The following is a 12387-nucleotide window of genomic DNA, read 5'->3' on the forward strand; positions in this document are numbered from 1 at the left end:
GATACTTTTACTTAAGTGAACAATTTGAGTACTTTTTCCACCACTGAATGTATGTGTGCGTGCCCGTGTGTGTGCATGCGTGTGTGTGTGTGTGTGTGTGTGTGTGTGTGTGTGTGTGTGTGTGTGTGTGTGTGTGTGTGTGTGTGTGTGTGTGTGTGTGTGTGTGTGTGTGTGTGAGATCTCTGGTGTAGACAGCATGTGGTTGGGTTCATCAACCATCAGTGTGTCCTAACCCTATGATTGGTTAAGAGGATGATCCACATCAGAGTAAAACAACAAACATTTACAAACACGGGCAAAATTAGAAGCATGGCGACTTTTTAAGTCACTTCCAAGACGTCGCCGGGAGGATCTGAGGGAATGCTAATGATGATATGATAAAAGCAGGCTTCTGCTCGGAAGTAAGAACAGATGAAGAATACCCCCCTCCTCCCCCAGTGCTTTCTCTCACATTTACATTCAGATTAGACCTAGAAAGCAGACAAGTTAAGATTTTGGAATTGCATCCATATAATGCTCTAAACCAGTGGTCCTTGGGGGGAGGGGCTACCAGGGGGTCCCCAGCGAAATTACTTAACATGGCGTCACAATTATTTCAACCACTTCGCTTTGGCTATATAAAGATCTACAAGCTCATAGCGCTATGAGCTTGTAGATATGAAATTTTTTAGAAAAATCTTGAAAATATGTGCAAATCTTTGAATATATATATATATATATATATATATATATATATATTTTTTTTTTAAAGCAAACATTTTTAACTCAAATCTTTGCTTCTGGGGGAGTCCCTGGCACAAAACATTTTCTAGATGGGGGGTCCGGGGGCCAAATGTATATCAATTTAGGGGTCCTTGGCATGAAAAAGGATGAAAACCACTGCCCTAAATGCATTCCTACCTCTTGTGCCTGTTCATCTGTCTCGCTAGACTCCTGCCACCCCCCCGAACTGCTGCTGTAATCATAATGTGCTATGTATGTATTGTATACCATAACGCACTGAATGTACGGTACTAAATGCCAGATCCAGTCAGTGTAATTACATAGATGTATGTTTTATGTGTGTTAAAGCTGCAATCAGTAACTGTGATGTCCTACCCGGCATTCAAAACAGGGTCCCCTCTGCATTACAGACCACATTTCTACTGCTCAGCAAAGAGGTCATTGGAGATGCTGCACTCATGAGCTTCACACGGTACTACTTGGCAACCAGTAGGTGTCCTAACTGACACCAATGGAAGAGTAGGAAGTCCACCTCCAACCACTGTTACATTAACACATTACCTACCAATCACGAGTATAACCGTGATTGGATAAATACCCCGTTATCTGCCAGTCACGAGTATAACCGTGAATGATTTTTTTTTTTTTCAATTTTCAATTTATCCACACAGAACCAGAGATATAGCCATCCAAAGATTTCTAGCTCCATTCACTCCTTGGTTAACTTATTACTTTAAAATCCTGTATCTCGGCTCCTGTGTTTTTTGTTTTTAACATTGGCAGTGGGGGAAGTAAAAAAAAAAAAAGACCTCTGGCAGGGAATGTGTTAAGACCGGGAACGCATCTGTGTGATTTTAAGATTTCTTTGGCTATTCAAAAATAGCAGATATACAAGCTCATAGCGCGGCACTCGGTGCCGCGCTATGAGCTTGTAGATCTGCTATTTTTGAATAGCCAAAGAAATTTAAAAAAATGACATGCCTATATAGATGCGTTCCCGGTCTTAATGGATTACCATACTCTATCACTACACCATACAGATTGGTTAAAATAATGTTTTATTCATTCAAATAAGTTCCAGATTTAAGAGATTAGTTTCCATAGTGTGTCATTGCACTAACGCCACCAAGGCAAATCCCTGCATACGGCTAATGAAGAGACTTCGCTCGTCCGGTAAACAACTCTACATTTGCCGCAACGCTGACAACCCCCGCTCACTCTTCCAGAGTTAAGAAGGAAAACGGTTGTTCGGTCTAAATGCCCCAAACACACACACGCAGCCCCCCCCCCCCCCCCCCCAACGCGGTCCACAGGGAGTTCCCTTGTAGCTCAGTCAGTGGCTTAAGATCCTGCGATAAAGTTATGAGTGGAGCTAATGAGTTGTTAGCCCCTTCTCTCACACGCACTGGGTGGCCCTCCTCAGAAACAGTATCCCTAGCCACAGGGTGACTGTCTGTTTACACGGCTCTGCCCACATGCAGGGGGCTACTGCTACACCTTTGTCACTTGAAAGCCCTGCCACACATATATCGTAAAAAGAAAAAAGCCCTTTTCTAACTAGTTTTTAACGTATTAAGACCTGAGGCTGATTCTACAAAATGTCATATAAATCCTGACATTTTTTTGGGGGAAAAAAACTATGTTTCGATATCAGTGGTGCTCAAACTTTTTCATGTTAAGGACCACCCAAAATTATATGTATTTGGCCCGCGGACCCCCATCTAAAAATGTTTTGTTCCAGGGAACCCCCCCAGAAGCAAAGATTTGAGTTAAAAATGTCTGTTAAAGATTTGCACAAATTGTCAAGACTTTTAGCAGATCTACAAGCGTGTGCCGCGCTATGAGCTTGTATATCTGCTATTTTTGAAGAGCCAAAGTATAAAATAATGGTTATAGATAAAATCTAAAATGACACAGATGTGTTCCCGGTCTTAATGGGTTAAAACCTCAATTTCTAGACCGTCTTGGTTGGTGTACAGTAAAACATTATGTCAAATTTTCCGTGGCAACGACTTTCTACCAGACCTCAGATTATCACGATACACTGTCAAGGTCAGGTATAGCTTCTTAAGCGATCTATGACCACAGTATACAGTATATGGTCAGAAGAGAAATATTTCCATATTTTCCACCATGTTTGGAGGCATTTAAACTTTTAAATACACTTTCTACATCTGTTTCAAACATTTCACACCTATGTAGTAAACCCGTGGACAGACACATGAACTCCCCGGCCATGAAAGTTTGTATTCAGCACAGGCTGTCAAATGTAGGTCTGTGTGTTTACAACAAAAATGATTGGGGGGAAAAGAAAAATCATTTTAACATGAACACTGCAAAAAAATGTACTTACGGGAGTTCGCTCCTGGGTGTGTAAGTCGAGCCCCCAGCCTCCCGCCTTGGTCCCCCATTACTGGCCTGCTAGTGATTGAAGTCTGCTTACACTTCAGGTAAACAAGGCTCGGCCCCAATGCCTTTCATGCTGTGCGCGAGGGCCACTTTAGAAGCCATTAACACACTTCGGTGGGACTAAACACGCAGACATGTACGAGAGAGAGGGCGGATTTAAGGACTTCCAGATGCATTTTGACGTAGAGCGACAAGAGATCGAGTACGAGGCTACACGCCTTGGATAAGACTGTGGAATAAGACGTGTGCGTTGTGGAGCTGAGTCAGCTAAACCTAAAGGCCGCCACTTGGAAGAACTTGGGTTTCAATTGATACGACGATGCGGCCCTTTGCTGTGTAGTTGCGGGACATTTGACACGGTTGCAAAATTTCAACAGATAGGGGGGGCCTTGGTAAGAGGATATCATCTGAGCTCCCGCGGTATACAGTCCTTTGTGCGCCGGTCCGAGCCGGAATTTCATGGAGGCCATGGCTGGCCGTGCCCCCTCAAGTTTGTCATTTTAGATTTCTTTGGCTATTCAAAAATAGCAGATCTAGAAGCTCATAGCACGGCACTCAAGCTTGTAGATCTGCTATTTTTGAAAAAATCGTGAACATTTGTGCAAAAACAAAATAAAATAAAACTGTTAGGATTTAGAAGACATTTGTAGAGTTCCCAGACACAAAACTTTTTGTTTAAAAAGTTCACTTTTGAAAATATATATATTCAAAGATTTGCACAAATTAAAAACAAAAAATAGTAATAATCTACAAGTCTGTAGATCTGCTATTTTTTAATAGCCCAAAGTATAAAATAACGGTTATGGCTAAAAATCTAAAATGACACAGTATGCGTTTCCGGATTGAATGGGTTAAACATTATATGTCCCGTGGCCTTCATGCCCTGCCCCCCCGCTCTGCCCCAGATCATTTCACCTGTTTCTCCTCGGCCTCTTTCCTGTCCAAATAAAGCTTTTAGACGCCAGCGTCTTTTGATGAGATTATGAATTCTTAACTCCTTCTTAATTGAATTCATTGATAGTTATACAACACATATAATTATCCTGAATTACCCTTTAATTATTTCGGTGGACTTGGACCCCAGCATCCATATTCTGAGGGGAACTTTAGCCCAAAAAGCAGATCCACAAGTTGGTAGATCTGCTATTTTTGAGATTTGGTGTAGTGCGGAAAAGAAACGGCCCAGGTACAGAGCCGACTGAGGTCCAGTTTACTAGGTCTAGAGGGTTTAAATTATTGTTTTACTTGATGCCCTTACTGCCCTGGCATTTGACCTTTGTGCCCTCAAAAGATTTACATAATTAAAGGCCAAGTGGCCTTGCCCCTAAAATAATTACATTCCTGGCCTGGCGCCATGTGTGTGTAGTATGCAACTTGCGAGTATATAGTACATGATATCTATGTATATCATATGTTGGAGTAAAGTAACATTTCTCTACATATTTAATTACCTCACTGATGCCTGTTTAATTCTGAAATTATATTGTTTAAACAGATTTCAGGGAATGAAGAAATTGACGTGATGACGACTATGTTTGGTTAAAATGCCATATCTTTCTGTGAAAAACTTTTTTTTATTAACCACATTAATCCTATTACAATTCCAACTGAAAAATACATGTTCAGTTTTTAAGAATTAATTGAAAAAAAATAGCAGATCTACAAACTGTAGACGCATTGTGAACATGTATATCGGCTATTTTCAAATAGCCACAGCATAAAATAGGGCTTAAGAGGGGTTAATCTGTTGCCGTCTTGGACGTGTTCTGAAATCGCCCTGGGGGATGACGAGTCATGAAACTCACTCAACATAATCAAGGTTCAATTCAAAGTGAACGAAGGAAAAAACAAAATGGGGCATTTCTGTATACATCTGCCTGGCCTTTTCCATGACAACAGTAACGTATTTTTATTTAGCCCCAACTTCTTTACTGTACAGCCAGTGTTGCCAGATTCTGTGAGAGAAACAAGCAACCAGGTCTAGGAAAACCAGCCCAAAAGAAGCACTTTAACATATACATCAGCTATTTGAAAATAGCAGATTTACAAGCTTCACAACGCGTCGCAATGCGACGCGTTGTGAAGCTTGTAGATCGGCTATTTTCAAATACAATCTTGCGGGGGAAATTATAATAAGCAGACCTGGCAACCCTGTGTACGTACGGCTCACCTTGTTTGAGGTTGTGCTCTGTGGCGAGCCGTCCCGCGGCGACAGCCCCGGTACTTTATCTGGAGAACAGAGAAGAGAAGAGATGGAACATAATGCACATAATCAGAGATAATGACGTGAACTGAAGTGTAGAAAGGAGAGGGGGGTAGGGGGGTGGGGGGTGGGGGGGTGGGGGGGGACAGTATGGGAGCAAAGCATCAAGCTGGAAGGCTAGAAAAAGACAAGAGGAAGAATAGCTGGAGGGAATACACACCCAGAAAACACCACACCATCATTAATATGTCTGAAAGATGTGTGTGAGAGAGAGCTGCAGTGGCGTGCACAGACATTTTGAGGGGCAGGTGCTCAAGTAAATTATACTTTTTTTTATAGACTTGGTCTGCTCTTTTTTCCCTCTACACCTATAGAGAACTTTAGCCAAACATAGCCGATCTACAAGCCCACAACGCCTCGCAGCGCGAGGCGTTGTGGGCTTGTAGATTTGCTATTTTTGGCTAAAGTTCTCCTCAGAAAAGGGATGCTAGGTTTCGAGTGGTTATGGTAAAAATAAAAATCATATCACATAAAGAATTGGCGGACCCCCTGTAGTAACTCTGAGGACCCCCTAGGGGTCCCGGACCCCCTGTTGAAGACCCCTGCTGTAAACTGAAAAAAAAAAACTTTTTTTCAAAAGGGCACTTCTGGTCAAGAGGGCAAAGGGCAGGTGCTCTAGCACCACCTAGAGTCTATCTGTGCACCTCCCTGGAGAGCTGGTTAGTGACTCGGTGAAAGTGAGCGTGTGTGTGTTTGTCTTTAGTGTGTGATTACACACATTTCCTGCGACCCAGTGAACATCTGGAGCAATCTGCAAAACAGGTGGTCCCGCCGTTATGTGCCACGGTCAAATGATAACCCTCGCGCGCTGCTGTCCAAACAACTGCTACAAACGCCTTGTAAATTCCTCTCTCATCCACCCGCTAACCAACTACTCTTTCCTCTCCAATGTCAATGCCTGTTTTTTAGCTTTATCTAAATTGCTGCTCCGTTCTGGGCACTCGTTTCCTCGTGTTTCCTCCTCTCCCCCCAGCAGTACATTTCTCAACTTGCTTCTTTTGCCATTTGCTCTCTATTCTCGTAGCTTTTTACTCATATGACCTGTCGCGGGTCAAAACCCTCAAAGCACCGATCGCGGCTCCGTTTCTAAATCCTCCGTGTCCGTAGGGGAATTCTTTTAAGAGCCCTGGTTCTGAAAGCAAACGACAAAAAGAAAGTACATTTACTCAAGTACTGTACTTAAAGTACAATTTGGAGGTACTTTTACTTCACCGGAGTATTTTCCAATTGTCTATACTTTTACTTCTACTCCACTACATCTCAAGAGGCAAATATTGTACTTTTACTCCACTGCAATTATTTGCAAACTTTAGTTACTAGTTACTTTGCAGATATAAATTATTACATTATAAAACATACATTAACCACGTTAGCCCTATTTTATACATAAGCCATTTGAAAATAGCCGATCTACAAGCTCACAACGCGTCGCGATGCGACGCGTTGTGAGCTTGTAGATCAGCTATTTTCGAACATTTTAGTACTTTTACTTTTGGTACTTTAACCCATTAAGACCTGAGGCCGATTCTTACTAATGTCTTCTAAATCCTAACAGTTTTCAGAAAAACGTATGTTTCTATATCAGTGGTTCTCAAACTTTTTCATGTCAAGGACCCCCAAAATTATATGGATTTGGCCGACGACCCCCCATCTCAAAATATTTTGTTCCAGGGACCCCCAGAAGCAAAGATTTGAGTTAAAAATGTTCGCTTTAAAGCTCATAGCGCGGCACTCGGTGCCGCGCTATGAGCTTGTAGATCTGCTATTTTTGACAAGCCAATTTTACTTGTATCAGAGTACTTCTACATTGAAGTATTGATACTTTTACTTAAGTAAAACATTTGAGTACTCTTTCCACCGCTGCCCTCAAGCACACCGACTGCGGCTCCGTTTCTAAACCCAGCGTGTCCGTGACGGTAGGAGAATTCTTAAGGGCCTGGTTTCTGAAAGCAAACGACAAAAAAAAGAAAAAGAAATAATCTGTGTCTAAGTCTTCTGTGTGGAAAAGTGTGCCTGCAGGAATATCCATCAGACACTTTATCCCCCTCCACTCTTCTCCCACACACGACCGGGTGGCATCTTTATGAGGCTTGACAAAGTGGCAGACAGAGGGAGGAGGGGGTTTCGAGGGGTCGGAGGGCAAGGTGGGTGCATTAGAAATGCGTTTCGCTCCGTCTCTCGGGTTACGTTGCCCGGGGAAGGGGTTGTTAGGGTTAGGGCCACGGTACATGTGGAAAAGAAATTCCACTCCATTTACAATTAAACGGAAATGATTGAATTGATTAGATCAGGGGTCTTCAACGTTTTCAGGCCAAGGACCCCCTAGCTGAGAGAGAGATGAAGCAGGGACCCCCTCTATATTGTATAAAATTGGGCTTCAGATTATAGTTTTTTTTTACTTAGTCTGTTATTTTTTCCCTCTACACCTATACCGCTTAGCCAAAAATAGAAGATCTACAAGCTCACAACGCCTCGTGTGAGCTTGTAGATCTGCTATTTTTTGGCTAAAGTTCTCCTCAGAAAAGGGATGCTAGGGTTCAAGTGGTTAAGGTAAAAAAAAAAAAATCCTATCACACAAAGATTTGGCGGACCCCCTGTAGTAACTCTGAGGACCCCCTAGGGGTCCCGGACCCCCTGTTGAAGACCTCTGGATTAGATTGCCCTTGCTTTGGTTCGCATGCAATTCATCTGTACGCCGTCTTTCTTCTAATGTCGACGGAACTGTAGGTAACTAGCAGTGGTGGAAAAAGTACTCAAATGTTTTACTGAAGTATCAATACTGCATCGTAGAAGTACTCCGTTCCAAGTAAAAGTGCCGAATTAAAAATGTACTTGAGTAAAAGTGTAAAAGTACTAAAATGTTTGAAAATAGCAGATCAAATAGCAATATTAGATCAAATATTTTCAAATAGCCTGGGTATAAAATAGGGCTAAAGTGGTTAATGTATGTTTTACAATGTAATAATTTATATCTGCAAAGTAACTAAAGTTTTCAATTGCTTGCAGTGGAGTAAAAGTACAATATTTGCCTCTGAGATGTAGTAGAAGTAAAAGCACTGATAACTGGAAATACTCCAGTAAAGTAAAAGTAACTCAAAATTGTACTGAGTAAATGTACTTAGTTACTTTACACCACTGGTAAGTAGAGAGAATATTTAACACAAAGCAAATACTATATGCCAAAACACTGGCACAATACATAAGCCCCCGTAATCTAAGGCTGGTAGATGAAGTCTACTGGCATTTGGCTGGTGTTAATTCCACGCCTTGATGTTAATTCTACGCAGAGCAGCGCTTACCAGGCATCTCGCCCCGAGCAAAAACCTCCTCATACCCTGGAGAGAAAACAAAACCACAGAGTTCAACTGTTTAAATCACAACAACAGGGGCTCAGTGATCCCACCACAATCCCCCCATTCACCTGATGCTCTGTCTATCTAAGCTGTATAGGCCTCAGGAACAAGCGCATCTAAATGCTGTCGGGCTCTAACCTTGAAAAGAGGCCGAGATCCATTCCCAAACACTAAAAACCGCGGCCACGTAATCTGACATCCAATTACTGGAGCGTTGCGAAGGAGGACTCATTGTGCCGAGTCTCGCTGAGCACGGCGCCACTGCACTAACAAAACACATACACCAACAGTGTGGATGGAACGAACGCAAACAAATGCCTACATCGCAGCATCATTGTTGCGGTTTCCAAGTTGTGAGACTGTGATCTTTAAAGTGGAAGATCTTCCAGACAGCTGCATAAACAAGGCATTCCGGCGTTGTATAAAACAAATATTTGCATTTTATTCCAGCAAAGGCTCGTTCTAAATTTCAGCATCTCATTTCTTCTCTTCCCGGGGAATGTTTTTGGAATGTATCTCTCGGGCACTGAAAAACAAGTCATGGACAAAAGCCGCATCGTCCCAGTGATCGACAATGTTCAAAAAACAAATCGCAGTGTAATTTCACTGCCAGGTTTAGTACACATTGAACACATGCAGTAGTATGTAGAAGTGTTGAGATGGAAAAATCTATATGAAATCGTGGAGATTGTTATGTTGAGACCAAGTGAATGGGGAGATACCGTAGAATGTGCTTTTATTACAGTCTGAGTCAATCAGTGCCATTTCGAGTATTACTCTTTTCCAGGAGAATAGGCATACGTTCCTAGTCAAACATTACTAAACTACCGGGGCCTGGGGTTGAACGTTCCCGTCCATCGGGCACAGGGATTGGAGCATGTCAAAAATGTGGCAGCCACTGTCACTGTTTAAACCAACCAACTTGACTTTTAGAACCGAGTAGGGCTTTGAAACTGTGATTGGCTACCTGTCCAAGTGGCTGGAAGAATAGCAGGAGGTTGACCAGGCATGGACAACATTGAGAAGCCTTTGGTACAGGCCCCAGTCTATGCATAACGTCACAAACGTGTAGACGACATTAAATGCTTAACCCATTAAGACCTGAAGCCCATTCTACAAATGTCTTCTAAATCCCAACAGTTTTATGAAAAACGTACGTTTCTATATCAGTGGTTCTCAAACTTTGTCATGTCAAAGAACACCCAAAATTATATGTATTTGGCCGTCGACCCCCCTTCTCAAAATATGTTGTTCCAGGGACCCCCCCAGAAGCAAAGACTTCAATTAAAAATGTTCGCGTTAAAAGAGTATATATTCAAAGATTTGCACACATTTGCACGATTTTTCAAAAATAGCAGATCTACAAGCTCGTAGCGCGGCACTCGGTGCCGCGCTACGAGCTTGTATATCTGCTATTTTTGAATAGCCAAAGTGTAAAATAATGCTTTTTAGCTCAAATCTAAAAATGACAGATGCGTTCCAGGTCTTAATGGGTCTTAATGAAGTACACTAGGCTATAATTTGGCAGGATGGTCAGTGATCCACACTATAAAAACGCAACGCTACGGTACCTCTCCACAATGACTAGACAAGAGATTAAACACACTAATATACAGCGAGGTTGCCTCTAATCATTAAGAGGCAATTACTGTAGTCATTAGAGTCTAACGACTGATCTGGAGTCTAGAGGGAAAATCCCTCTGGCGGTTTTGGGGCCGCCGAGCAGGGTAACCGTTCTATCACCGATACCAGATCAGCACTACGCTAGCGGACCCGGGTCAAACAGAACATGAAGGAGCATTCGTTTGATTGAGCGGGGGGGGGGGCACATTTTATTCTTCACGGGACTACTGAGACCAAGTAAGCTTAACCCATTAAGGCCTGAGGTTCCGATTCTACATAATGTCTTCTAAATCCAAATTTATTTTTTTGAAAAAACTTACCTTACTATGTCAGTGGTTCTCAAACTTTTTCATGTCAAGGACCCCCAAAATGATATGCATTTGGCCGCGGACCCCCATCTCAAAATATTTTTTTCCTGGGACCCCCCAGAAGCAAAGATTTGAGTACAAATGTTCGCTTTAAAAAATATATACATTCAAAGATTTGCACAAATGTTCTCGATTTTTCTAAAATAGCAGATCTACAAGCTCATAGCGCGGCACTCGGTGCCGCGCTATGAGCTTGTAGATCTGCTATTTTTGAATAGCCAAAAGTGTAAAATAATGCTTTTTTTTTGCCTCAAATCTAAAAAATGACACAGATGCGTTCCAGGTCTTAATGGGTTAAGATGATGAGAGAGAAGGGGAGGTTCTAAATGCGGTTTGGAGGAGAACCAGTCTGTTCTGTGACCCGGGTCCGCCCTAGCTTTATGTGTTTTCTTTTTTACAGTGTACCGACCCAGAGTGTCATGTCCGCTCTTTTGGGAAAAGAGTGCCCCCCAGAGGTGATCGGGAACGGCAGCGAGTCCCTCGGCGGGACCGTCTGCACCTGTAAAAGCCAGTTTAGTCATACCGTTAATCACAGGGCAGGGAGGGGGCTCAGCTTGCAGCTGGAAAGATGGAAATGCAAGAAAAGCAGAAGAGGAAATAAACAGTTTCATTTAAAAAAAATGTTATACGGTAAGTCAATTACTGAGAAAAGACGGCACTGAAGTTTGCTATATTATTATGTCTCTCAAATACAGAAGATGCATTCCCTTAACCCATTAAGACCGGGAAAGCATCTCTGTCATTTTTGTATTTGTTTGGGTTATTCAAAAATAGCAGATCTACAAGCTCATAGCGCGGCACTTGGACAAATAGTGAAATGTTTTGCAATTTGGCCAATTCTACAAATGTCGTCAGTTTAAAAAAAAAAAACTTATGTTGCTATGTGTCAATGGTTCTCAAACGTTTTCATGTCAAGGACCCCCAAAACTATATGTATTTGGCCGCAGACCCCCATCTCAAAATATTTTGTTCCAGGGACCCCCCAGTAGCAAAGATTTGAGTTACAAACGTTCGCTTTAAAAAGTATATATATATATATATATTCAAAGATTTGCACACATTTAAAAAAAATAAAAAGCAGATATACAAGCTCATAGCACGGCACTCTCGGTGCCGCGCTATGAGCTTGTAAGATCTGATATTTTTGAATAGCCAAAGTATAAAATAATGTTTTTTAAGTGGTAACACAGATGCGTTCCCGTTCTTAACACATCCCCCGGCTAATCTCAGAACGTCCATCGTAGTGCCAAGCTTTTTATTACCTTTTTTGTTTTTTTGATTCCGTCATAGGCCCCGCTAAATCCGTTTAAAATCCGCGTTCATTTGGTTCGACACAAACACGGGATCCGACATTACAAAACGCCGAAGACGGCGAGGCGATCCGACGAGCCATTTTGGAGAACGAGAGCAAAACGTTACAATGGGGGATGCGGAGAGCACAACAACAAACCGAGATAATGGCTTCCAAAGTTGATCGCTAGACAGGAAACGGAGGCGGGACAAAAACCGGAAACAGTATTATTTCGTTTCCGGTCCGCCCCCTTCGAAACCGGAAGTGCAAAAAAAATCCGGAATCTGCACCTGCACGATTTAACATGGGAAAACACCCGCCCCGTAGGACTACGGGATTGGCGGTTAACGGTTGGAT

At 42.3% G+C, this 12387-nt stretch overlaps 2 protein-coding genes across 4 annotated transcripts in view; both read right to left on the reverse strand.

Annotated features, from left to right (window-relative positions):
- sema3aa (sema domain, immunoglobulin domain (Ig), short basic domain, secreted, (semaphorin) 3Aa) overlaps positions 1-12387 on the reverse strand; it is an 818452-nt gene that overhangs the window by 82364 nt on the left and 723701 nt on the right. The window lies entirely within an intron of this gene.
- The window catches only part of pphln1 (periphilin 1), a 49534-nt gene that overhangs the window by 17295 nt on the left and 19852 nt on the right, over positions 1-12387 (reverse strand). Inside the window, exons 8-10 of one of the 3 annotated variants that reach the window (XM_084049422.1) lie at positions 11149-11238; positions 8695-8730; positions 5303-5361 (exon numbers count right to left, since the gene is read on the reverse strand). In XM_084049422.1, coding sequence (XP_083905548.1) covers positions 5303-5361; positions 8695-8730; positions 11149-11238 — 185 coding nt within the window. The remainder of the gene's footprint in view (positions 1-5302; positions 5362-8694; positions 8731-11148; positions 11239-12387) is intronic. The other 2 variants (XM_084049423.1, XM_084049424.1) reach the window with 2 other exon arrangements.

Source organism: Gymnoscopelus microlampas (genome assembly GCF_963454915.1).
Source record: "Gymnoscopelus microlampas genome assembly, chromosome: 23".
NCBI lineage: Eukaryota > Metazoa > Chordata > Actinopteri > Myctophiformes > Myctophidae > Gymnoscopelus > Gymnoscopelus microlampas.